This window comes from Gobio gobio (genome assembly GCF_949357685.1).
Source record: "Gobio gobio genome assembly, chromosome: 17".
In the NCBI taxonomy this organism is placed as follows: Eukaryota; Metazoa; Chordata; class Actinopteri; order Cypriniformes; family Gobionidae; genus Gobio; species Gobio gobio.
In genome coordinates, this window is record NC_137110.1 from 40766280 (window position 1) to 40790457 (window position 24178).

A 24178-nucleotide genomic window follows, 5' to 3' on the forward strand; every position below is an offset into this window, starting at 1 on the left:
TAAAACAAAACCAAACTTAGCTCTATATTCCAAAGCATTCTTGAATTACAACTATTTAAGTTTTAGTGAGTCGAAACCGCCCACCGCTCACCCCTCTCTTTCGAAGCACATAGAGAAGCTACGGTGGCCGACACAGGACAAAGATGTCCCTCTGTAGAGCAGTTTGTCCGTTTAGGGCTACTGTAGAAACATGACGGCGCAAAGCGCCTACTTCACTGGAAATGGCTCATTTTAAGGTAACGGTTCATTATGTAAGGCCTTTATACACCAAAACAAACACTGAAAACATAATTATGTATATTATATTGAATTTCTGTTAATCCTCATAAATACCACACACTGCACCTTTAAAGGGATAGTTCACACAAAAATGAAAATTAGCCCATGATTTACTCACCCTCAAGTCATCCTAGGTGTATATGACATTCTTCTTTCAGACAAATAAAATCAGAGTTTTATTAAAAATGTCCTGGCTCTTCCCAGCTTTATAATGGCAGTGAATTGTTGTCTCGTTTATGAAGTCCATAAAGGTGCATCTATCCATCATATAACTGCTCCACATGGCTCCGGGGGGTTAATAAAGGCCTTCTGAAGCGAAGCGATGCATTTGTGTACGAAAAATATCCATATTTAAAACTTTATAAAGTAAAATATCTAGCTTCCACCAGGTCGGAAAAATGTAACTGGTGTGCAATGTTGTCAGACGTAAGCATTTTGAACTGCGAGAGGCACTACTTTTTTTCCGGAACCGTGTGGAGCAGTTATATGATGGATAGATGCACTTTTATGGACTTCAAAAAACGGAGCAACATTCACTGCCATTATAATGCTTGAAAGAGCCAGGACATTTTTAATAAAACTCTGATTTTATTCGTCTGAAAGAAGAATGTCATATTCACCTAGGATGACTTGAGGGTGAGTAAATCATGGGCTGATTTTCATTTTTGGGGGTAAAAAAAAAACAAATAGTAGGCAGTATGCAGTATTCATAAGTAGTAAGCTAGTGTTCCAAAACAGCCTTGACCTTTTTGTCAACAAATTTGCCGCTGCATAATTTCAATGCTTCTCTTGGCCGCAAGAGGGAAGAATTTATTTACTTAATTTCTTTGCTGTTCTTCTAAATCAACACATTCATTCAAAAAAAGTTTCTCCACAGGCTGTTACTGAATACAGACAGTTGTTGCTCATTCTTCAGGTAAATAAATACACACATTCGACAACTTACTTTTTGCCATTAAATTATAAAACACGACATCTAGCTATGACCTTTACCTCCCTCATGTCCAGTAACCCGGTACTCCTACTTATGCAACAAGAAGAACGGCAGATCTGTCAGTCACTGCCATTAAAAAAATCAATATTGTAGCTGAATTCAAATTATGGAGAAGACCTTTACTCACATCAGAGTACACACATACACAAAAACATGTTTGTCATGGTGGAATACACCACCTGACTGTTGCTGAATTGCAGAATTTGGAGTGTCCTGCCTTCAGTGTTTCAGCATATGTACTCATACACTGCATTCAAAACAAGCACTTAGTGCCAAGTAGTAATATTTAGTACTGACAATGATACCTGGAGCACTATGGATTATTACCATATCTGGGATATGCATAGTCATTCAGAGCTCTGGTATGTAAACTATAAATTCTTTTTAATTATATTCAAATGTCCATGTTATACATTTGATATAAAAGGTTTGTTTACAAGCACTTTGATATTTTTATTTCAGTCAGACTAAAGCAATATTTTGTCATTTTTTCCCCTCTGACTAACTGACTAGATAATGTAATTGTATTTCTGCATTGTTTACATGTATCCACCTTATTTATTTTTTTAACTTACTATGAGAGTGGGCATGGCCATTTTAACTTAAATGTACAAGGCTTCTCATGTCAGTCGCTTAAAGTCGTATTATAATTTTAGTTACAGCAGTTCATCTGAGGAACATGGAGAACTTTATTACTGCTGTTACACACTTAGAAGATTTAAACCCAAGAAGTCCACTGGCTTTAGTGACGAGTCTACGCCAGATTGCAGACCAAACATCTGACAACAGAGATGAAATTCACCACAAAAACAACAGCTTTACAGAGCTGCTCAATATAAGCCACAATCTCTACAATTTCTTCCACCAAGCCATTCATCATTTCACAACAGATGGTTATGAGGAGGCGGGAGTTGTTCTGACTCCTGATGGCACGACGATTGCCCTTGCACCCCTCCTTTTAGGTCTTGAATCTGGGCTACGAGCGAATGAAGACAGTAACCAGCCTCACGGTTTCTACCTACTCCCACTGGCCAAGAACTTAGGCCTGTCATTTCTGCAGTTTCAGAAGGCAACTCCACCTGAGCGACTTGGGCCGGATGGTTGTTGGGACAATGTATCTACTCCCATGGTTTTTACTCTTTCAGGCGTGCCATCCTTGGCCACTGATGCTCTGGTCCATGGTGGAATGGACGGAGCCATACTTGGGAAGCACCTTTCTGTTTTTAACTGCTCTGAAATAAATTTAAGCACACTGCTTAGGAGCTACTACTCAGGGACTACGGAAGAGTTGGATCATGTCTTGGATACTTCTCTGAGAGGTCGCTATCGCAGACAAAATTTTAAAAAGATCACAAATTCATCACTGCTTCAGGAGAAGGTAGCTGATGCACTAGATAGTTATCCACAAAAAGGGGACATTGGGATGGAGAGCCTTATAGAAAAGGGAATTAAAGAGTTTGTGCTACGTTACATGGGTAAGTGAAGGTACTTCCAGTTGACCAAATAAACTTGCCAACTTTTTGGGACTTAAGCCTAGCTTAGCACAAAGACTGGAGGTATATGGCTCCAGCTAGCCTACTGCCCAATAAGTGACAAAATAACGCCAACATTTTCCTATTTACTTTTTGTGATGTGTATAGTCACAATGTGTACAAATAACAAGGTTACATGAGAAACGTCTTATAAACGTATACATACTGGGGACTATATTCTCAGAAGGCGCAGCACTGCTCTACTTCTGCGGAGTGATTTGCTCGCAGCACCTGAGAAGCCCCGTGGTGAAGAGCAGAGAGTTCGCTCAGAGTTGGAGTAATAGAGTCAGCAATTACTAGATAATCATGGGTGTTCGCTGTATTGTAAAGAACTGCGACAATAAACAGGGGAGACCAGGTAATACAATGATATTTCATAGAATTCCAATCCAAAACGCTGACCTGATGAATCGATGGCTACTTGCTTTGGAAATAGATCCAAACACACCTGTAGCCATCATCAAGCACCATCGCGCTTGCGCTGAACATTTCACAGAGGACGACTGTTTTGAAAAAATTTAATTTGCCACATGGACCATGAAATGTGTGCTGAAGGATACGGCCATCCCAGCGATAGTACAGACGGGACAAAGCGAATCGCCCGCGGCTGCGGTAAGTGTTCCGTTACGTTTTTAGATGACTAGCCTACTGCAATAGTGCCATTAGCTAGATCTAATGTAGCGTTTGTGACACTGTTACATGAATAGGGTGGTCACTGCAGTTTTTCCCGTGCTCCATGTATCCCCTGTAATGTTAGTATTGTGTTGTCACGAACGCACTCTGTCACAGTAACTAGCGGTGCTAGAGGTAATTCTCTGGACTGTAGCATTTACCTTGCTAATGAATTGGAGGGGTGATGGGCAGTTTTAATTTTTGTATGTAAGTTCATTGTGCAAAAACAGCTACCTAGTCACGCTGGTTTTGTTGATGGAAGTAAAAACGCTGCTGCTCAGGTGCTGCGAGCAAATCACTCCCCAGAAGTAGAGTAGTGCTGCGCCTTCTGAGAATATAGTCCCCAGAATGTATACGTTTATAAGATGGCTGTGTCTCATGTAACCTTGTTAGTTGTACACGCCGTGACTATACACATCACAACATGTAAACAGGAAAATGTTCGCGATATTTTGTCACTTATTGAGCAGTTGGCTAGCTGCAGCCATATACTCCAGTCTTTGTGCTAAGCTAGGCTAGTGGGGGGTGTGTCAGACAGAGTTATGGCACGCACGGAGATGAGAATGGTATGTATGAACTTATCTAACTCTGGGGAATAGTTAATAAGCCAAAGTCCCAAAAAGTTAGCGTGTTCCTTTAAACCTGACAACTGCCATGCTAACAAAAGTGTCACCCTCCTTCAGAGTGTCCTGCCATCATTCCTAGATGTATATGGGGAGCAGAGCCGCCCCAGGTTCCTCTCACCCCTCTGTCTCCACCACTGCCATATCTGTATATTCACCACACAGAGATTCCCAGCAAACCCTGCCTAAACCTTCAGATGTGTTCCAAAAATATGAGAGAAATGCAGCGTTTCCACCAGAAGGGACGGGGTTGGTACGACTTAGGCTACAGGTACCATCTGCTTCAGTATGATTTTGTCAAAAATATATGCTTATGCTCTTTTCCGAGACCTAGTGTATTGGCAACAAAGGTGGGCATCCCAGCTTGAAAGATGTTCCAAATGGTTCTTGGTGACAAACAATCCCAGAATGCATTGCAATGATCTTCTTTTAAGAACGTTTACAAACCTAAATAAATATTTAGATATTTAAAAAATCAGAGTATGCAAACAAATCAATAATATATTGTATCAATTAGTGGCTCTTACATTGGCTAACTGTATTTAAATTAGTAGGCAGGATACAGGACATATAATGTGTAATATGCAGTTAGCAATATGTTAATATGGCTCACTGTCTGGCTGCATCTGAAATTGCATACTTTCTGAGTAAGAAGGGTAGACCGCATGCAGTTGGAACACAGGGACAGTTAAAAAAAAAAACTTACCCGTGATATTTTTGCCCCACACATGCAACTTCTTTGATTGTGGAAAACTACCATGCATGTGAGGAGAAAAAAAAATGGGTAAGAAGGACTGGAGTGATGCGCACACAAGTTATTTAAGGCTTTTCAACTGTCCCTGTGCTCCAACTGTATGCAGTCTACCCTACTTCTTTTGAATAAGTAATTATTTTGCGACAATAAAAAAAAAAAAGGTTCATCCTCGTGTTACGCAGTACGTTTGAGCTTCCGCAACAACCAGTGAGGGTCATTCTCATGTGTTACGCAGTATGTTTGAGCTTCTCCAAGAAACAATGAGGTTCATTCTTGTGTGACGCAACATGTTTGAGCCTTTGCAAGAACAAATGAGGTTAGTTCTCATGTGTGATGTAGCACGTTTGAGCTTCTCCAAGAACCAATGAGGTTCATGTACGCAGCACGTTTGAGCCTTTGCAAGAACCAATGAGGTTCATTCTCATGTTACGCAGCACGTTTGAGCCTTTGCAAGAACAAATGAGGTTCATTCTCATGTTACGCAGCAGGTTTGAGGCTTTGCAAGAACCAATGAGGTTCATTCTCATGTGTGACGCAGCACATTTGAGCCTTTGCAAGAACCAATGAGGTTCATGTACGCAGCACGTTTGAGCCTTTGCAAGAACCAATGAGGTTCATTCTCATGTTACGCAGCACGTTTGAGCCTTTGCAAGAACCAATGAGGTTAATTATCATGTGTGACGCAGCACGTTTGAGCCTTTGCAAGAACCAATGAGGTTCATTCTCATGTTACGCAGCACGTTTGAGCCTTTGCAAGAACCAATGAGGTTCATTCTCATGTTACGCAGCACGTTTGAGCCTTTGCAAGAACCAATGAGGTTCATTCTCATGTTACGCAGCACGTTTGAGCCTTTACAAGAACCAATGAAGTTCATTCTCATGTTACGCAACACCTTTGAGCCTTTACAAGAACCAATGAGGTTCATTCTCATTTTACGCAACACCTTTGAGCCTTTACAAGAACCAATGAGGTTCATTCTCATGTTACGCAGCACATTTGAGCCTTTGCAAGAACCAATGAGGTTCATTCTCATGTTACGCAACACCTTTGAGCCTTTACAAGAACCAATGAGGTTCATTCTCATGTTACGCAGCACATTTGAGCCTTTGCAAGAACCAATGAGGTTCATTCTTATGTGTGACACAGCACATTTGAGCCTTTGCAAGAACCAATGAGGTTCATTCTCATGTTACGCAGCACATTTGAGCCTTTGCAAGAACCAATGAGGTTAAGTGATGCAGCACGTTTGAGCTGCCACAAGAACCAATGAGGTTCATCCTCGTGTACGCAGTACGTTTGAGCTTCCACAAGAACCAATGAAGTTCATTCTCATGTGTTACACAGCACGTTTGAGCCTTTGCAAGAACTAATGAGGTTCATTCTCATGTGTGATGCAGCACGTTTGAGCTGCCACAAGAACCAATGAGGTTCATCCTCGTGTACGAAGCACGTTTAAGCTTCCCCAAGAACCAATTAAGTTAATTCTCATGTGTTACGCAGCACGTTTGAGCTTCCAGGTTTGTTCTCACGTGTCAAGCAGGTTTGGTTGAGCTTCTGTTAATGTTCGCTGATCAATGTTTATTGTGTGAATAAAAGCCTAAATTGAATCTGTTCATCATATAATCGAAACCGCTCAATTAATATGGGTTAGTTTTACGATCTCTTTATGACCTTTTTGAAGTATCAAAGTGGTGTGTACCTGTCTATGGGACAGAAAGCTCACAGATTTAATCAAAAAGATCTTCATTTGTGTTCACGAAGATCAACAAAAGTCTTACGGGTTTGGAACGACATGAGGGTGAGTAATTAATGACTATCCCTTTAAGTTCGGATGCTACCAAGACAGCACCTGGTTTTGGAACAGCTATAATGTGGCACAGGCATAAAAATGTCAAATGCTTAAAAGTGGCAGTGACCTACTTTGTGGTGTTTTGAAAAAAACTATCATACAACTATCACACTAGCATACAGAACCATATTTGTGCCTATTTTTTTTTTCTTTCAGTATAATTGATGTTAAAGATCACAGTCTGAGTATTTGTATGCTTTCTTATGTGTATCTGGCTGTCTCTCCAAGCTTTGTGGTTGGGTCTGATGGCTACATCTATGAAGGTCGAGGTTGGACGAAGGCAGGGGCTCATACTAAAGGACGTAATTCTGTTGGGTATGGTGTTGCTTTCATCGGGAGCTACAGAACTAATTTACCCTCCCATTATGACATGGAACTTGTGCGCCATCATCTGGTCAAATGTGGAGTGAGCAATGGATTCCTGCAAGAGAATTTCACCATTCTGGGACATAGACAAGTAGTAGCCACTGAGTGCCCAGGAGATTCCCTGTATTCTGAGATAACCACCTGGGAACACTATAAAGTATGTAGGATTCTGTACTCATAAATGTTTAATTAATTTCAAAAAGTAGTTTAATGTTGGAAATACTGGTCATGCATGTTGGCTTACACATATGTGTCTGTACCATATTTTTCACAGGATACGGATCCTTTTAAGTAACAGTGTGGACATCTGCTGTCGCTGACATGACATGACTTGGAGTCCAAGCACAATCATTTAATAGTTAAAAGGATGACACTGAAATGTAAGATTTCATCTGCATGAAACATGACATTAGCATTAGTTTGTAGATTGGTTGGGAGTCTTGTTATTCAAAACCTTTTATGTAAGTGAGAATGACGTGTGCAAAAAATAAAGAGCGTAAACTCTACTGTTACGTGTTGAATTTTGTACGTGGCAGTTTAAATAAAAGGAAAGGTTGATAAGATTACTTCTAGTCTTTACCACGACAGGAAGTGGTTTTCATAGCAGGCCCCAGAGTGAGACAGGAAGTGCTGCTGTTATGACAGGAAATCTAACTGTCACTGAACAAAACAAGCAGGTATTTGGTTTAAACTGCCAACTTTGTTCATATTTAATCAATAAAATCTAATCGTGATTGTTACGCAAGGATAATTATACTTTTTTTTTTACCAGTCACAACCATACCATATCAAAATTAAACACTGTGTATAGGCCTACAATAATAACAAAACAAGTTCAGATTATGCTTTCTTAGATTTTCATGAATAATGACATAGAATAGAACATTTCAGAAATGTTGCACTTGTTGGGTCAACCTGGGAAATCTTATCTCTCAGCCTTTCTTTAACCTGTGAAACTAACCTGATTTCCCCACCCACAAACTGACTGGCTTCCTGAACGCTGGACAACAAGTACGCACTGAAAAAAGGCTTATACCTACAAGAGCTGGGGACCACAAAGGACTGCATCATTTGAAACAACGAGCACCAATTTAACAAAGCCAAAAATTTATATATGGACCATATATACTGTGAGTGTAAGAGTTAACACTTAAACTAAATGAGTGAACAGACAGAATTTTGAAACTGATGATGCGCAAAACAATCTGAGGAAGTAGCCAATAGGTGAAGTGAGTGGATGATGAGATCCGGAGCGCTTGCAAGTGAGGAAGATACAAAACGCTTAAAAACATCTAAAACTGGGAAGTGCTGAGGACACCATACACTTTGAGGTACTACAAGAAAATACATTCCATACAAAACAGAAAAGTTCACAAAATTGGGTCACAAAGAAATCTAAATGGGTACGAACAAAGAACCGAGTGCTGAGCAGTCGGCATCACAGATTGAGGAGGACATGGAACTGTCTCCTGAACAAAACAGTCCGGTTGATCAAGACCCAAAGCAACCAGAGGATGGCAAGCTACTCAACACGTACAAGTGGCACACGGGGGCCAAGACTGAGACGCCTCCACAGGGGGCTATCGAGAGGCTGGAGAAAGGGGCTTCAAACAAGTGGAACAAAATGCAGAGTTGGCGCAAAGCTCTGAGTGAAGACGCGGGGGAAAAGTGCTCGACTGCAGCTCGAGGTGCCGAAAGCCCCTCCAAACCAGAGAAGTCGGCAACTTCAAGGAAAAACCCTTTCCGCAGAGCTCTTTCAGAGCCACCGGGCTCCCTCCTATCTTCTGTCCTGTCCTCCTCTTCGGCATCTGGGTCCTCCAGCGCACAGGCATCAGGGACCACTGTCCAGGACACAACACAGAGGGGTAAAATAAGAAAGTACCTGCAAACGGTCTCACAGAAGTTCAAGAGACCGCGTCTACCGAGTAATCTCATTGCAGAAAATGGTAAGAGCTTCACATTCAATGCAAAATGTTCTAAAAACTTAAGCTTAAATCAGGTTGAAACCATTAAATGATATGAAGGTTTTTGTAGAGTTCTTAGAAAGACAGCTACTGTTGGACAGTGTAAACTCACTTTCTAACCTTGTAAAGGATTGTACATGCAGATGCCACTAAATGGCGCTAAAGAACGAGGGTGCAACAACAGGATGTGCAAGATGGAGATGGAATAGACTAAAAAATAGACTACAGAAGCTCTTCACAAGAAATAGTTTTTCAAGAGCAAATTGGTCATTAATAGGATTACTTGTGACGACATTATTTTAACTAAATAAACCCTTATGATGTTGGAACTGGATTATAATTTCATTGTAGCATGTTTTCTCTTTGCAACTTCTAGGCCATTTAAATTGCAATGTTTCATGGTAACTCTTTTACATTTCATGAAAAGACAAAGAAAAGTCTGAGAATGTGGCCCAAGAGCCTGTTCGGCTCTCGTGGGCCCCCCCACAAGACGTCCCCGTTTGGGATATTAGCAACTGTTCTCTTCAAGATGGACAGATCCTTATCCCACGTGAGGAGGAGGTAATGGACAACAGACACATTTAATAATACATTTGACATTATGCTTGGCAGATTAGGATATTGGATGTATGCCCTTAGACTGACTTTGATGTGTCAATCTAGTTTGTTTGGACATTTTAGGTGAACTTGGTGCCAATATATCATTAACTTTTGAATTGATTATTTCAGCCTTTGATGAGGGTACGGAACCGGGCCAGCAGTTGTCTCTCCAGCCTCAGTCTCCATAACATCAGTGGAAGTAACACTGGTTAGTATCACAGAGTTGCACTTAAAGGGTTAGTTCACCCAAAAATGGAAATAATGTAATTTATTACTCACCCTCATGCCGTTCCACACCCATAAGACCTCCGTTCATCTTCAGAACACAAATTAAGATATTTTTGTTGAAATTCGAAGGCTCAGTGAGGCCTCCATAGGGAGCAAAGCAATTTACACTCTCAAGATCCATTAATGTACTAAGACGTATTTAAATCAGTCCATGTGAGTACAGTGGTTCAATATTATAAAGCGGCGATAATATTTTTAGTGCGCCAAAAAAAAACTAAATAACGACTTATATAGTGATAATCGATTTCAAAACAGCTTCATGAAGCTTCAGAGCGTATCGAATCAGCGAGTCCAAAAGTCATGTGATTTCAGCAGTTTGGCGGTTTGACACGTGATCCGAATCATGACTCAACTCGCTGATTCATAACGGTTCGAATCTTCATGAATCAGTGTTTTGAAATCGGTTATCACTATATAAGTCGTTATTTAGTTTTTTTGGCGCACCAAAAATATTCTCTTCGCTTTATAATATTAATATTGAACCACTGTACTCACATGGACTGATTTAAATATGTTTTTAGTACATTAATGGATCTTGAGAGGGCCTCACTGAGCCTTCGGATGTCAACAAAAATATCTTAATTTGTGTTCCGAAGATGAACGGAGGTCTTATGGGTGTGGAACGGCATGAGGGTGAGTAATAAATTACATTATTTTCATTACCGGGTGAACTAACCCTTTAAGACAAACTTAAAAATGTCTGAATGTCATTGCATTAGATACAAATCTAACCAAGTAACATCTGCAACCTTTTCTCAGAACCTCACTTTTCTGATCCAATTTTAATTTTAACCAACTGGTCTCAAGGTCAGTTTAGAGGATGTCTAAAGTTCCCCTCAAGTTCACTAAAAGGTCCTTGTCGTCTTAATTTAAAATAATATTTATTTATAATTTCAATCACTATATATTTCATATAACATGTATATCTTTCATAAAACAAACTTAATTTTGTGAAATGTTTTGCTAAAAAAAAATACGAGAGTGTGCAGTATGCACTGTGTTATATTTTTTTTATATTACAAATAAATTCCACTTTGATATGCATTATCTTCATATACATTTATAAGTGTGGCTTAAGGGTTCAAATACCACTATTTAAGCAAAAAGAGCAAAAAATTACTGTATCTACTGTATGTGAAGATCATTGGTGGGATTGAAGTACTGAAATAGCAGCCTAAAGTTCTCTGCGTCCTGACCATTTAAAAGCTGGAGATGACTGTGAGATGAGAGGTATCATCTATCTCTATCAAGCCAATGGCTGCCCGCCAGTGACTATAGTAAAGCTAGATAACATATTCACAGAGGAAATGGCTGACGTGGTTATGTGTGCGCGTGCTTGTAAAATTGCTTCCTTTGAGTTTCTGAAGATAGCATCACAACTGGGTGTTCCATACCAGAGGATGACTGAGACTGATGGGGTGTGCTGTCTAGCATTCAACATAAGCATGCAGGACCCTCATATTAAATGTAAAAAACCTAAAAAAACATTTATGAATATTATGTTCTGAAAGGAAAACTAATTCTAAGCTACTCCAAAGCATGGGTTTCAGGCGTTGGATTGTATGTGGAAGGGCACTAGGTAAGAAAAAAATATTTTAACTTTGCCTTCTTAAATTAATAAATCAAATTATTTTGCCAGAGAGTATAATGCACGTGAAATATAATCAGTATTAACACAAATTTAAGGAGACGGCAGAATACCAATTGAGTTTAAATTGGTTTTCATTTCCAGTTAATTCAGTTGTTTGGCAAAGCAAAAAGATATATTATGAGTACTGCTTTCAAATACAATACTTTATTAAACTTAACGTCTTAAGCTGTTACTCTAGACATGAAGAGAGTAGACAACATTACCGATTAAGAAACAGGGCCTGACCTTCAGGTATATAAATCTTGATCTGTATTTAGTGGGAAGAAGAAAAGCCTCCAGTGGTGGACATTTTTGTGCTTCCATAAATATCTAATGGCATTTAGAGGATCATACTGTATATCTGTATATTGTGATGGAACATTTAGCAGCATAAGTCAAATCTGGTTCTGTCTTATAAGTCTTATATTCTATGGCTTCAGAGACATCATGCGACCTAAAGATTCCTAAAAAGAAGGATTTTGACCATGACTGACATTGTGTGTTGAAGGCATCCTTCCACCTAATTTAATACCGACTGTATGTGGGAAATACGCCGAGAGGTTTTGTGCTTTTAATACCAGGTTATGCATCACAATTGGTCATGGCAGACTTGCCATAAACTCTTGCTTCATTTCTGTTGGGAGTGGTTGCTAATTGAGTTCAATTTGTCGTCATTTTTAAGTTTGCACTTCTTCATTCTTCGTAAGTGATATACTTCATGTTGCTTTGTAAATGCAGATTGTGTAAACTGTCAGACTTCCTCACAAAACGTTAATAGGCTCATTTATTTTCACAGCTGCCGCTTTTGTAATTGTGATTTATTTAAGGACCCCGAAATCAGACCCCCATAATCATGTATGCCCAAAAATTGGGACCATATCCTCTGCATGATACAGCTTCTCCAGCTTTCATAAAGGCTCATGGATGATCAAGTAAAAGCTCATTTTTGACATAAAAAAATTAAACAAGCCCTAGATTTCCGTTCTGTTCTGGATAAACAGAATTTACTAACAGTTACATTTTCTGTTAAACTGGAAATTATTGATCTGATGCACATAAAAAGGAAGGAAATGATATGCTTCCTGTCATGGTTTCAGAATCTTGCGATTGCACTGAGATTATCTGTTTTTCTGCAGTATTTTATCCCACTAGACTGAAATAAACAGAAAGACATGCACACATACATGGCCGTTTTATCTTAAATTATCAAAACATTTTATTATGGAACAAGTTTCAAAAGAAAAGGGACAGACCTTCATCTTCAGTGCTCATACTACAGTCAAAAGAGGAAAATAAAGTGTTCTCTTTCTCTATTTAGAGCTAAACCCAGATCCTGTGGTTCCCCAAAGTGGTACCAAAATAAAAGGGCAAGATGGTGGTGTCAGAGTGAGTATACATTAGTCTAAGAAATCTGTACCATCTGAAACTGTTTCTGAACTAAATGCATGCATATATATATATATTGATTGTTTTTCTTTTGTTTCATTCTCATGCTAGAACTTAATCAAGCGCCGCTTACAGGGTGATGATAAACGGAAAAGCTCCACACAGCTAAATACTGCAGGACTAAGTGGTGCTGGAAGGTGAAAGATCATTTAAATAATACAGAAAAAAATATTTTACCACAATTCACTCTGTAGTAATGTCTACTATCAATGGGAACAAAACAAACATATCATCTGATGGTTTGATATGCTTAGCCGTTTACCTGGTAAACGACATGTCTTTCACACTTTCTATCAAGGTACGGTTCCAGAGACTCTTTGTCTATTCCAGTCAGTGCTGCAAAAAGCCTGGATCTGAGTGCAGACCAGACCACAGTCATCAGGCCAGTACACAGCTCAATTCTAGGGGAGAAGTACTGTTTTCAGGTAGGCCTTGCTGTTGTATATTAAACTGTAAACCATGTTTAAATTTTCTGATCTTTATGTCTATATACAATCCAAAACCAATTACTTCTATTCTGGGTATATCCTTGTCCAACTCACAAAAGGTCATAAGCTCAGAGAATAATCACTGCTTTGGCTGCAGTTCAGCTGCAGAAAGAGACCGCTGGATTGAAGACTTGCGTCGTGCTGCCCATCCAAATAAGGTACCACATATTCTTCATCTTAAATGTCCATCAAAATTTGTCAGAAATATCTTATAATGTCTTGTTCTTTCAGGACAACTGTGAGCGTACTGAGAACTCCCTGAGCCTTTGGGTGAATGAAGCAAAAGACCTTCCCCCAAAGAAGCGATATTATTGTGAGGTCCACCTTGATGGTACACTGTATGCTCGTACCAGTAGCCGGGCCGTGGGGAAGTCCGTCCAACGCTCCAGTCAAGCAGTTGACGGAGGATCTGGTTCAGCTGGCGCAGGCCATGGTGGTGGTGCTGCAGGAGGTTGCCAGCTATTCTGGGGCGAATTTTTCGAACTTGACAACTTGCCCCCTGTCACCCACATCACCCTGCACCTCTTTAAAGAAGACGACTCCAAAAAGAAGCGCCATTCCAAGGATGACTCTCTCCTGCATCCTCTAGGAAGTGTGGCTCTTGCTCTAGCAGACATAAAAGGACGGGCCTTTCAAGAGAAGTGGTATCCCATTGTTCCCTACAAGCCCCCAGGAACAAGCACAGCAAAGGACCAAATTGGACTGCAGGCTTCACTTCGAGTCAAGGCCAAATTTAAGAACCTGAAAATTCTGCCTATTGAAAGGTACAAGGAATTTGCAGAGTATGTCACACTGGATTATGTGGATATGTGCGGCAGTCTAGAACCTCTTCTCAATGTACGGGAGAAAGAAGAACTGGCAGGAGCACTTGTTCATGTGCTCCAAAGCATTGGGAAAGCTAAGGTGAGTTGAAACAGCAGAATTTGTGGGACAAGACAGATAAGCTTTTCAAATGTCTTAATGATTTTTGTTTGCGCAGGAGTTCTTGATTGATCTCGGTAGTGCTGAAGTTCAGCGCTTGGGAGAAAATGAGGCATTGATTTTCAGAGAGAATACACTGGCCACAAAGGCTATTGATGAATATATGAAATTGGTGGGCCAGAAGTATCTCATAGACACACTTGGTAAGGAATATTCTAATGCATCCCTTGTTGTCAAACTCCATGTGTCATTTTATTTACCTCTAATCTCCTGTGTAACAATCTTCACCCGTAGGCGACTTTATATCCAAACTGTATAGTGGAGGAGAGAGCTGCGAGGTAGACCCGCAAAAATGCTCTGCCTCTGATCTACCAATCAACCAGAGATATCTAAAGGAGACATGTGGGGATGTTGTAAAGAGAATCACTGACATGCACGAGTAAGACAAACGAACACACTCTACAAAATATATTTGAAAGTGTGAACACAAAGATAACAAGTACAAAGTATTTTCTGTAGAGAATACATCTAATATCCTGTGATTTACCACATCCACAATCTAAATATGTCAGAAATCTTCCAATGGACAATTATTTTTTAATTGATCAATTCTTTCTTTTCTATGAACAGCTCATTCCCTGCAGAACTGAATGACATTTTTTCCAGTTGGGTATCAAATTGTGAGGATCGAGGTCTAACGGACATTGGACACCGTCTCATTTCAGCATCTCTGTTTCTTCGATTCTTATGCCCAGCAATCCTCAGTCCATCACTCTTCGGCCTCACCCAACCCTATCCAGAGACAAACACCCTTCGCACTCTCACTTTGACAGCCAAGGTCATTCAAAACCTTGCAAACTTCACCTTGTAAGTCCCATTTATAAAGCCAAATGTATTGCTTATTGCAAATGTATTACCATCTTCCAGTTAACTTACATCAGGTCTCGGATTATCCAAAAGAAAATTATGATTTTGAAAGGTTTGTTTCTTATGTGACCAGCAAGAACCATTTTGCTTTGAAAATGCAGATTGTGCAAACTGTCAGACTTCCTCACAAAAAGTTAATAGGCTAATTTATTTTCACAGCTGCTGCTTTTGTAATTGTGATTTATTTAAGGACCCCAACATCAGACCCCCATAATCATGTATGCCCAAACATTTTATCTCAAAATCCACCAGGTTTGGCGAAAAGGAAGAGTACATGCTTTTTATGAATGAGTTTCTAGAACAACACTGGGAGCCTATGCGAGGATTCTTACAGAAAGTATCTGATCCAGACAGTGAAATGGCTATGGCTCGATTTGATGGCTATGTTGACCTGCCCCTTCGTCTAGCGGTCCTTCACAGTCTCCTGGTCGATATTATCTCTGTAATGAAACAGGTAACAAAACATCAAGTCTCATCTACTCTAAGTCTTTGCTGTAACTTTTGATCAGAACACTGAGATTACTGACTTTAAATTTTACATCTCATTGAACAATGATTTTATGGTCTTTTTTTTTTAGGACCAAATAGACAACCTACAACCCTTGCCTACAATCCTGAATCAGATCACAGAATTCCTTGACCATGATGCTCAACGGATCCCTGTTAACAGGTACGGTTATTTTACAATGGGTGTCTCAATCAGCTCCCCAGTATCAGGGCTGTCTCAATCGCAAAATCCTTCCAGTGCACTGAAACGTTCGCTCAGTACATTTCCTCCATTAATGTCTGTAAAATATCAGCTCTGCTGTTATTCATAAATTCCAGTAGTGATGTTGTACAATGAGGATGTATTCATGTCACCATCAGTGTCACAATGTGTAGTGAGCCAGGGTTCTTACTGTCCTTACCAGTGCCCAAATTCGTGTACTCAACTGATTCACAACCTAGGGAGCTGATTGAGACACATCCATAATAAACATAATTCCCCTAGGGCAGGGGTGTCCAAATCTGCTCCAGCAGAGTTTAATTACCCTGAACCAGCTAATCAAGGTCTTCAGATTCACCAGAAACTTCCAGGCAAGTGTTGACCCTCCAGGAGCAGGATTGGACACCTTGCCCAAAGACATAATAGAAGATGTATCAAGCTTTAAAATCAATGTTTGTTAAAAGTACTTAAACACCTCTCATCTGTGTCTCCATTATTGATGAAACAGCAGTCATGGAACACCAAAGCCTATATATTTACCTCCAAGGGATCTCCCCAAGTACAGTCCATTGCAAAACTCCATGCAGCAGCTTCCCATAGACTCAAAATCCAACCAAGGCAAAGAACGTCAGCGGAAGCAGGTGCAGCGGGCTTTCAGTGTCCCTAACAGACCACCCCGGCACCAGCGGCAAACAATAAAGCGGCAGGCAAGCACTGAAGAGCTACCTACGCAGTGCCCGGACCAAGCTCCCGGTTTGGAAATTACATTACCCAGCAATGTAAGTAAGATTGGTTAAAATTCACCAGACATTCTGTAAATGATTTGCTTTCAAATATATACACATATATTATTTGATGTGTATTTTCTGTTTGTGTGTAGTCTATAAAACCCCAAAACAACACAGCAAAAGTATTCTGGATCAGAGACAAGGATGGCAATGAGCCCCATCAAATAACAGGGCAAGAGGACACAAGCACATTAGATAGGGTGGGTCTACTCTATAAGCAACCAGATTGGACCATCAAGTGTATATGAATGCATGATAGTATTCATTTTCGTGCCAGTCTCATGAAAAAGTCTTTCTAACAAAAAATGTTTTACCTCTACTTGTGTTTATCAGAAATTGCTTAGAGGAAATTGTGTAGTAAAAAGCCACAGTATGTTGACAAATGTGTGGTGTGCCACAGCATGCGCAAGAGTTGGGTGAGCTGCGTTTGAACGTGGAGCAGGTGACAGAGCGTGAGCTGGAGATGGCCAAGCGGTTAGAAGACTTCATAGTTCTGAGCCAAGACCAGAATACACAGCTACAGGCAGAGGTCCAGGAACTTCGTAATCTGTTAACCATCCGTGAGGAACAGCTGGCCAGTGCTACCTTCAGGTAATTTTGGCTTTAAAGAAGTCAAAATGTGTTTATTTGCAAATGCTGATAGGACAACTGAGATCATGCACTTGTTTGTGTAGACTGGGCGTCATTGAAGAGGAGAGGGAGGAAGACGAAAGAAAGCTGAATGTCGCTGTGGCTGCAGTTGAACGCATGAATGTTTTGGTAAGTAATGCCGTTTTCTCCACTGTCTAGTTTAACAAATGCACATTATTAATTCAAGAAGTTAACCCTTGCATTTGTGTGTATGATAACAGGAGGAGCAGTTTGCTGGGTTGTTGAAAGATGTGCACCAACTCTATGCAGTTAACGCTGATGGCATAAGAAAGACCTACATCAACACCTAATGCAACATAGAAAGTACTGCTGTGGTGCGCTAAATAATGCCATTTTGCATTGCTAGTAGCTTTTGTCAGACTTATTTTATTCATTGGTAACGCTGCACTTACATATCTACCTGTCTGTAACAATTCAACCAAATCTAATTATCACTGCAAAAATGGATTTTAGTAAGAACAAGAACAATTTGTGCATTTATTCTTTTTTAGTATAGACATAAGACTTTTTTATTAAAAACTTTGTAGACTTTTTACAAATAAAATGTGAATTAACCAAACTAAGCTGAATAGTCGCTGGTATTCTTTTAATTGTAATTGTTGTAAAAGTAACTCAACAACTAGGCCAACTCAAAGCACTGGATACCCTAACATTTTTAAGTGACAACTTTCTTGTTAAGGCAACATTCTGGGTTCTGCACAAGTTAAAATCCTGTAACAGGATCTGTAGCATAATGTTAATAATCACATCCCTCCATTAAAGGAACTGTATGTAAGAAATGTATTTCAATTAATCATAAAATGGCCGATATGTCACTAGACATTAAGAAATCATGTTAATTTCAAATACTTATATCACTGACAACGGTTGTCTGGCCAAGATATTGTCATTTTAAAAGTGAAGTTGCAGCCCTCAACTGATGTTGATGTTGACATGTGTTTTGGCCTGAAGCGCCACCTTCCGCCTATCTACCAATCACGAAATCAGTAGTGTTTCTGCATTCGGGTTGCCAGCTCTGCTCTAGTTACCAAAGCTGCAGCTACAAACTTTTTGGATAAACAATGTCTAACTTTACGAAACCTAAACGACCTCGTTATGAATCAGAAAAACGTTGTGACAGTGTCCGAAATAAAACAAGGATTTGTATAAGAGATGCCTTTGAAAGATGGAGGCGGCTGAAAACGGAGAATAATTTGAAGACTGATGCCAACGTTGCTAATTTTCTCCTGGACAGGTAAGGTTCATCTATGTTTGGCGAACTTGTACTTAATGTAAATGGACATTTCAAATATTCATGACAGTTGAACAAAGTTATGCATGTTCGTGCAAAGTAACGTTATGTTAGCGCAGATGGAGGAGGTGGGTCATTGAATTGAAAAGGTAACGTTAAGGAATTGTTTGGTAAATAAAAACGGCGAGTCGTCATTGCTAACATTAGTAATGCATTATCAGAGCCCGTTTCTCTGTCATTATGCTGGGACGCTGAGGAAAACAACATTAGCACGGCTATTATGGCAATGTGAAAACGTATTTGAGACAGTAGCCCGTTACCTCTGTAAAAATTATTCCTCATTCGTTCTTCGCATATATAGTGGACAAAACATGCTGCAAGTTGACCTGTATGACCATTGCTAATGTTATTTAGCTTTGCTGTAATTTTACTATAGTATTTTTTTTTTCATGTGGGAATGTACTGTCACATACGAGCGTTCATTTTTACGATTATATTTGGCTAATCGCCATTAGTAAATTTTTGCGATTCATAATTACTTCACAAAACCTCGCTCTTGAAGCATAAACATAATTAACAGAAAGAAAAAAACCTTGTCACTTGCCATTGAAAGCTCCTTGTAGCAGCCTACGTTCCTGCTGGATCCCTCTGGCAACCTCGAGTCAGGGGGAGGGGGAGAGGGGATACACCGCTCTACAGTAATTTGAAAGTGATTGCAGTACCAGTTTTGGCCACAGTCCTACATACAGCTCCTTTAAGCAATACTTTTCATACCCATTAACGCCTACTACGCTGTGGTACACAGGGAAGGAGAGAAGAGGCTCTTTTTAAAATGGATGTCAATTGAAGAGAGGCTTTTGTGAGGAAATAGCTTATCATTTAATGAATCAACAGCCCACCGGGTAATCTTCAGTATGTTTGTTCTTAAACATTTGTTTTGGATTGATCAATTTTTAGAGTTTACAACGGGGAAAAAATGCTGTTTTATAAGAGAATTCATGCTATGGTCAATTGTGTGACAGGTATGATTCAGTTTGTGGCACTTCTCATTCATTTCTATGGTATCCGCAAACAGTGATAAACTGTCGCACAACTCTGAATGAAATTCCATGACGTAAAGGCTGTAATTGGTTATCAAGGCACAAGTGATGCAAGTTAGCCGTTATGTTTTTTTCCAATGGTAGAACCACGGACCCACATATCTCCCAGTCCCAATAATAAGACCATCTCTTTCTGGACTCGATAGCAGCTTTCATTGGCCAAGGATCGTCCAAGAGGACGTCTGACCGACATGTAAAGCAACACATTTTTTTTTCATCAACTTTTTTTTTAGTGTCATGTTTAGTGGTGTGAAAATGTAAAGTCGATGTCCCAACAATAACAGACCAGCGTGCAAGTTTACTGCAACAATGGTGCTGCGAACTTCACATACTTTTGAAATTCCAGAATTTTGTTTGATCCTGGTAAGCGCTCATTGTCACAGTTGTAAATATGACAGCTTTCTTCTTCCATAAGAGGGTTTGGCATCACGGCGGCTTTGTTTCCAGGTGGACTGTTAAAGAACGTGCGAGCATGTCTCCCAGACATCTTGGAGAATTCAACTTATGGTAAATGGACTGCATTTATATAGCGCTTTCAACAAACCCGTGGCCATCCAAATCGCTTTACACATTGCCTCACATTCACCCATTCACTCACCGACGGCAGTGTCAGCCATGCAAGGCGCCATCCAGCTCGTCGGGAGCAGCTGGGGTTAGGTGTCTTACTCATGGACACCTCGACACTTGGTCATGTGGAACCGGGGATTGAACCACCAACCTTCCGGTTTGTAGACAACCTACATGAACCACTGAGCCACTGTCGGTGGGTGAACTTATGCATCAGACGTTCAGCTAACAGTCCGTAGGCTGAGACTACATGACTGGTCCAGACTCAGATAGCATTTTTAATGCTATTTGAACATAAGGAGCAGCATTTATGGAACAGTTGATATATCAGATTGTGATGCTGATTTGAAATATGTTATTTAAAGGTCTTTTTAAAAAAAAATTATACTGTTGTCTGAGGTCAACTTATGACGTTCGTGTGGTTTTTACATTCAAAAACATCGTAATGAATAAGTAATAGGCTATTTTCTGCCTTGGTTTTGAGGCTCTCTGAAAAACGTTCAGTTTTGATGAGCATGCCGCACTGAAGACTTGGAAGTAAACGCCCACGGCTAGGATTGGATAATATTTGCATATTTAATGAGCTTTAGATCCCCTCAGTACATGTGGGGATTGTTTTGAAAGCGTCTGGGGAAATGCTCACAGGACTCGCAAAATATCTTTATCAAACAAACACAATGATTCATCTCTCATCCACCTGCGATTGATTGGAATGTTATTTTTTTATTACTTGGCCGGCCCGATCAGTGAATATAACCGCGAACTGTACACACACGCGTGCGTGCAAGAAAGGAATGTTATTTCACTATTTAAGATAGCCCGTCGGCAAGCCGGTGATATGTTTTGGTAGCCCATCTGAAAAATACAGAGCCCCGGGACGTTGGGCTTTGCGAGTCCTGGCCCATAAAGTTAAGTCCAAGTATGATCACGAATTAACCAATAACAATGAAGCTCCACGAGTTTAGCTCCACGAGTCAGTGGGCGGGCTTGAGGCGGCACTTCTGCATTCTATGACGTCAATGGTCGACATATTCTGAGATCGAGCATTTTCTTGGCCTGGTGTTAATAAAAGCTTTTCTTTGACTAACAAGGAAGTTTTCAGTTCCGAAACTTACAGGATATTCTTATATCACGATGAACTTTTATATATCAAAGGCTCAAAGGAAGGTTGATTTGTCAATTCATCACCCCTTTAAATATAAGTTTGGCAAGCAGTTTTTTTTAAGAATTCAGGATTCTCCCATTTAAGTAAATTGGACTTGGTCTTGGATGCCTGAAATAGTTACCCGGAGGCATTGCAAATATGGCCGCCAAGTGAACAGACTTTCCTTTAAAGGGACTTTAAATACATTACAATACAAATACTTTTTATACATCTAAATACATCTTCGGCTGATTTAGTAGAGTACTCCATAATCTGAGCTGGGTCTATCTGATAAGGGAGTAGTTCTGTCATTTTCAAATGGAACAGAGCATACTTGAAAATGTCACTTGGCTCATCTTGGTAATATGTGCCTGCCTACCCCTGCTATATTCATTGGAATGTATATACAATAAAACAAAATATGATTTAACAACAATAGAGGTAAGATGTGGGTTTTCTCCTCTGGCATTGCCACTGGTTGGTGTGAAATGCATTCTGGGATACTCGGCTGTCTCAACTAAGTCACCTCACAATACATCCTCGATGAAAGGGTGGAGAAAGAACAAATCCGGGGATTTTAACTGTACTGGGCTAAATGTAAACTTTGAATTGGAAGAGTACCTACTTGGGCAGTGACTGATGACGTTTCACAAGTCCACAAGAACAAAAGTAGGCTACAGACAAAAACGCATATGGAGAAAAGGCTACCGTTTGAGAAACCCTGCTTTAAAGTGATAACAAGTGTGGCTAGTAATAAGCTTCTCTGAAATGAGTAAGTTGCAAAACGTAGAGGTGTGCCAAGATAGGCAGCAACAGCAAAGTGATCACAATTTTCAGAGCAAATCACCACAGTTGCCCACCCAGCAGTGCAAACTATAAGCATGATGCTAAATGAATAAGAATACAAAAAAAACAGATACTGGCAACATGCAACCACAAAGTCGCTGACAATGGGAATTGAATAACACATAACCTATTTTCTTGCAACAGCGGTACTATCCACAAATTTAGTACTTTTATTCAAATAAATTGTACATAGGCATAACTGTTATAAACAAATTGGATTTAGCCTATTTCTTTTTTCCATTTACAACCTTTTTTGTAGACTAAATACCATTTTATAGACCTTATTCAGAGCAGCACCATGACAGGTATAAGCAAATTTGATTTTGCGGGTAAAAATGGGTTTGGTTGGGTAGACAAAATTTTGGGCTGGTTTGGGTTCAGTTCGGCGGTTTTCAAACATCTACATTTTATAGTCTAATTGGTTTAAAAAATTAAAAATGAACTCAAGTGTGCATGTACTCCATAAAATCAGTCCTCATCATGACACACACGGGACAACACAGAGTCAGCTGGCGTTGGTGATGTCGCCGACAAGCAGGCATTTTTAGCCAATCAGCGATCAGCAGGCAGGCAGATGTGATCATTCATGACTGACAGGTTTTTAGCACGATAACTTGTAGCTGTAAATTCAAGTGATTGCTATGCCATAAATATACAGTAAGTTGTATCTACAGTAGGTTGTATCTACAGTAAAGAGTGGGATCCAACTCTCAAAAAGAAGTGGGAGATGACTCAAAGGCTTTTATAGGCCAAGGCTCAATAGGCCTATATATAACTAACTCTGAAAGCATAGTTAATAACTGAATTCAAATACGGGACAACTTCTGTCCATCGTCATGTACACACAGATCAGGATATCTGCAACTTTTAAACCGACTGCACTCTACTGGACCCCATCAGCTGCTGAAAGAGATTTGAATTAACGATTAGTCAATTTTGACAGTGCTAAGAGCAATATGTTCTGCAAAATGTACTTAAAAAAAACATACTGTAGTTTTGTCTGAAGTTAAAGCACAACACAAAGGTAAATTTTTTTGTTGTTGATTATCATACAGTATGTATCAATGAATTGACACATTGTGTGAATTAACGTGTGTGAAATGCCTGCTATACATTACTTATTCCAATCTCTTGGGCACTTTTTGCACTTAAATTGGCGTATTCTTACATAAAAATTATGCATGTGTTTTTCCAAGGGTAATTTCTTGATTGTCGTTTTGACTGTTTCCACCTGGACATTTTAGTCATATTTGCTAATTCTCTTTAATGTATTTGCCCTGTTTTAATCTGTTTTCCTGGGAAGTTTATTTTATTTTATTTTATTTTGTCATAATTATTTTGTTTTAAGGAGACAACAAATATTGCTTATCAAACATGATTGGCTTGGCAATAAAAGTATATAACATTATTTTGTCAGTTAAATCAGTTTGGGCAGATTTTTCTTGGAGTGGGTGGATTTTGGTGAACCTTTGGGCAGGAAATCATCGATCCAATCTGGCAACACTGGCTGTGAGGGATAGTATGGCTTCCACTGTAAAAAGCCGTATAAAGCTCCTTTTTTTTTTTCTTCGTCAGCAGAACAATCTAAAAAAAAAAAAAATGAAGAAATGCATGTCTATCCCTCACACTCACAGCCTGCTTCATTCCCGCTAAAAAGGGGCAAAGATGGCGCTGCTGTGAATAAGGTCTATAGGTCTACATTTTATCACTTCAGGTTACTTTTATTTACATACTTTTAATTCATTTACATATACTAATATTTTGTGGGCTAGCAATTTACTTAATCAAATTCATTATAAGATATCCTAATT

The 24178-nt window shown here is 39.7% G+C and overlaps 2 protein-coding genes across 5 annotated transcripts; both read left to right on the forward strand.

The window, feature by feature from the left end:
• The first annotated feature begins 1398 nt into the window (after nt 1-1398).
• On the forward strand, nt 1399-7816 carry pglyrp2 (peptidoglycan recognition protein 2). Of its 2 annotated transcripts, none has more exons than XM_079840220.1 (5): nt 1399-1635; nt 1930-2748; nt 4161-4371; nt 6933-7227; nt 7345-7816. In XM_079840220.1, the coding sequence occupies exons 1-5, from the start codon at nt 1572-1574 to the stop codon at nt 7363-7365; spliced, it is 1410 nt and encodes a 469-aa protein (XP_079696346.1). In that variant the 5' UTR covers nt 1399-1571; the 3' UTR covers nt 7366-7816. The 2 variants fall into 2 exon arrangements, 1 of the variants encoding a protein (XP_079696346.1); XR_013818263.1 differs by having other exon boundaries at nt 1496-1635; nt 4161-5825; nt 5877-7227; nt 7345-7575.
• On the forward strand, nt 7683-18251 carry rasal3 (RAS protein activator like 3). Of its 3 annotated transcripts, none has more exons than XM_079840217.1 (18): nt 7683-9016; nt 9462-9595; nt 9764-9842; nt 12871-12938; nt 13050-13135; nt 13297-13423; nt 13546-13644; nt 13718-14389; nt 14466-14610; nt 14702-14846; nt 15038-15274; nt 15587-15788; nt 15913-16004; nt 16549-16819; nt 16921-17028; nt 17229-17419; nt 17503-17587; nt 17680-18251. In XM_079840217.1, exons 1-18 carry the CDS (start codon nt 8470-8472, stop codon nt 17767-17769), a joined length of 3378 nt encoding a protein of 1125 aa, XP_079696343.1. In that variant the 5' UTR covers nt 7683-8469; the 3' UTR covers nt 17770-18251. The 3 variants fall into 3 exon arrangements, with proteins under 3 accessions (XP_079696343.1, XP_079696344.1, XP_079696345.1); XM_079840218.1 differs by having other exon boundaries at nt 7689-9016; nt 16552-16819; nt 17680-18040; XM_079840219.1 differs by lacking the exons at nt 7683-9016; nt 9462-9595; nt 9764-9842 and adding an exon at nt 11298-11501.
• Nucleotides 18252-24178: the final 5927 nt, after the last annotated feature.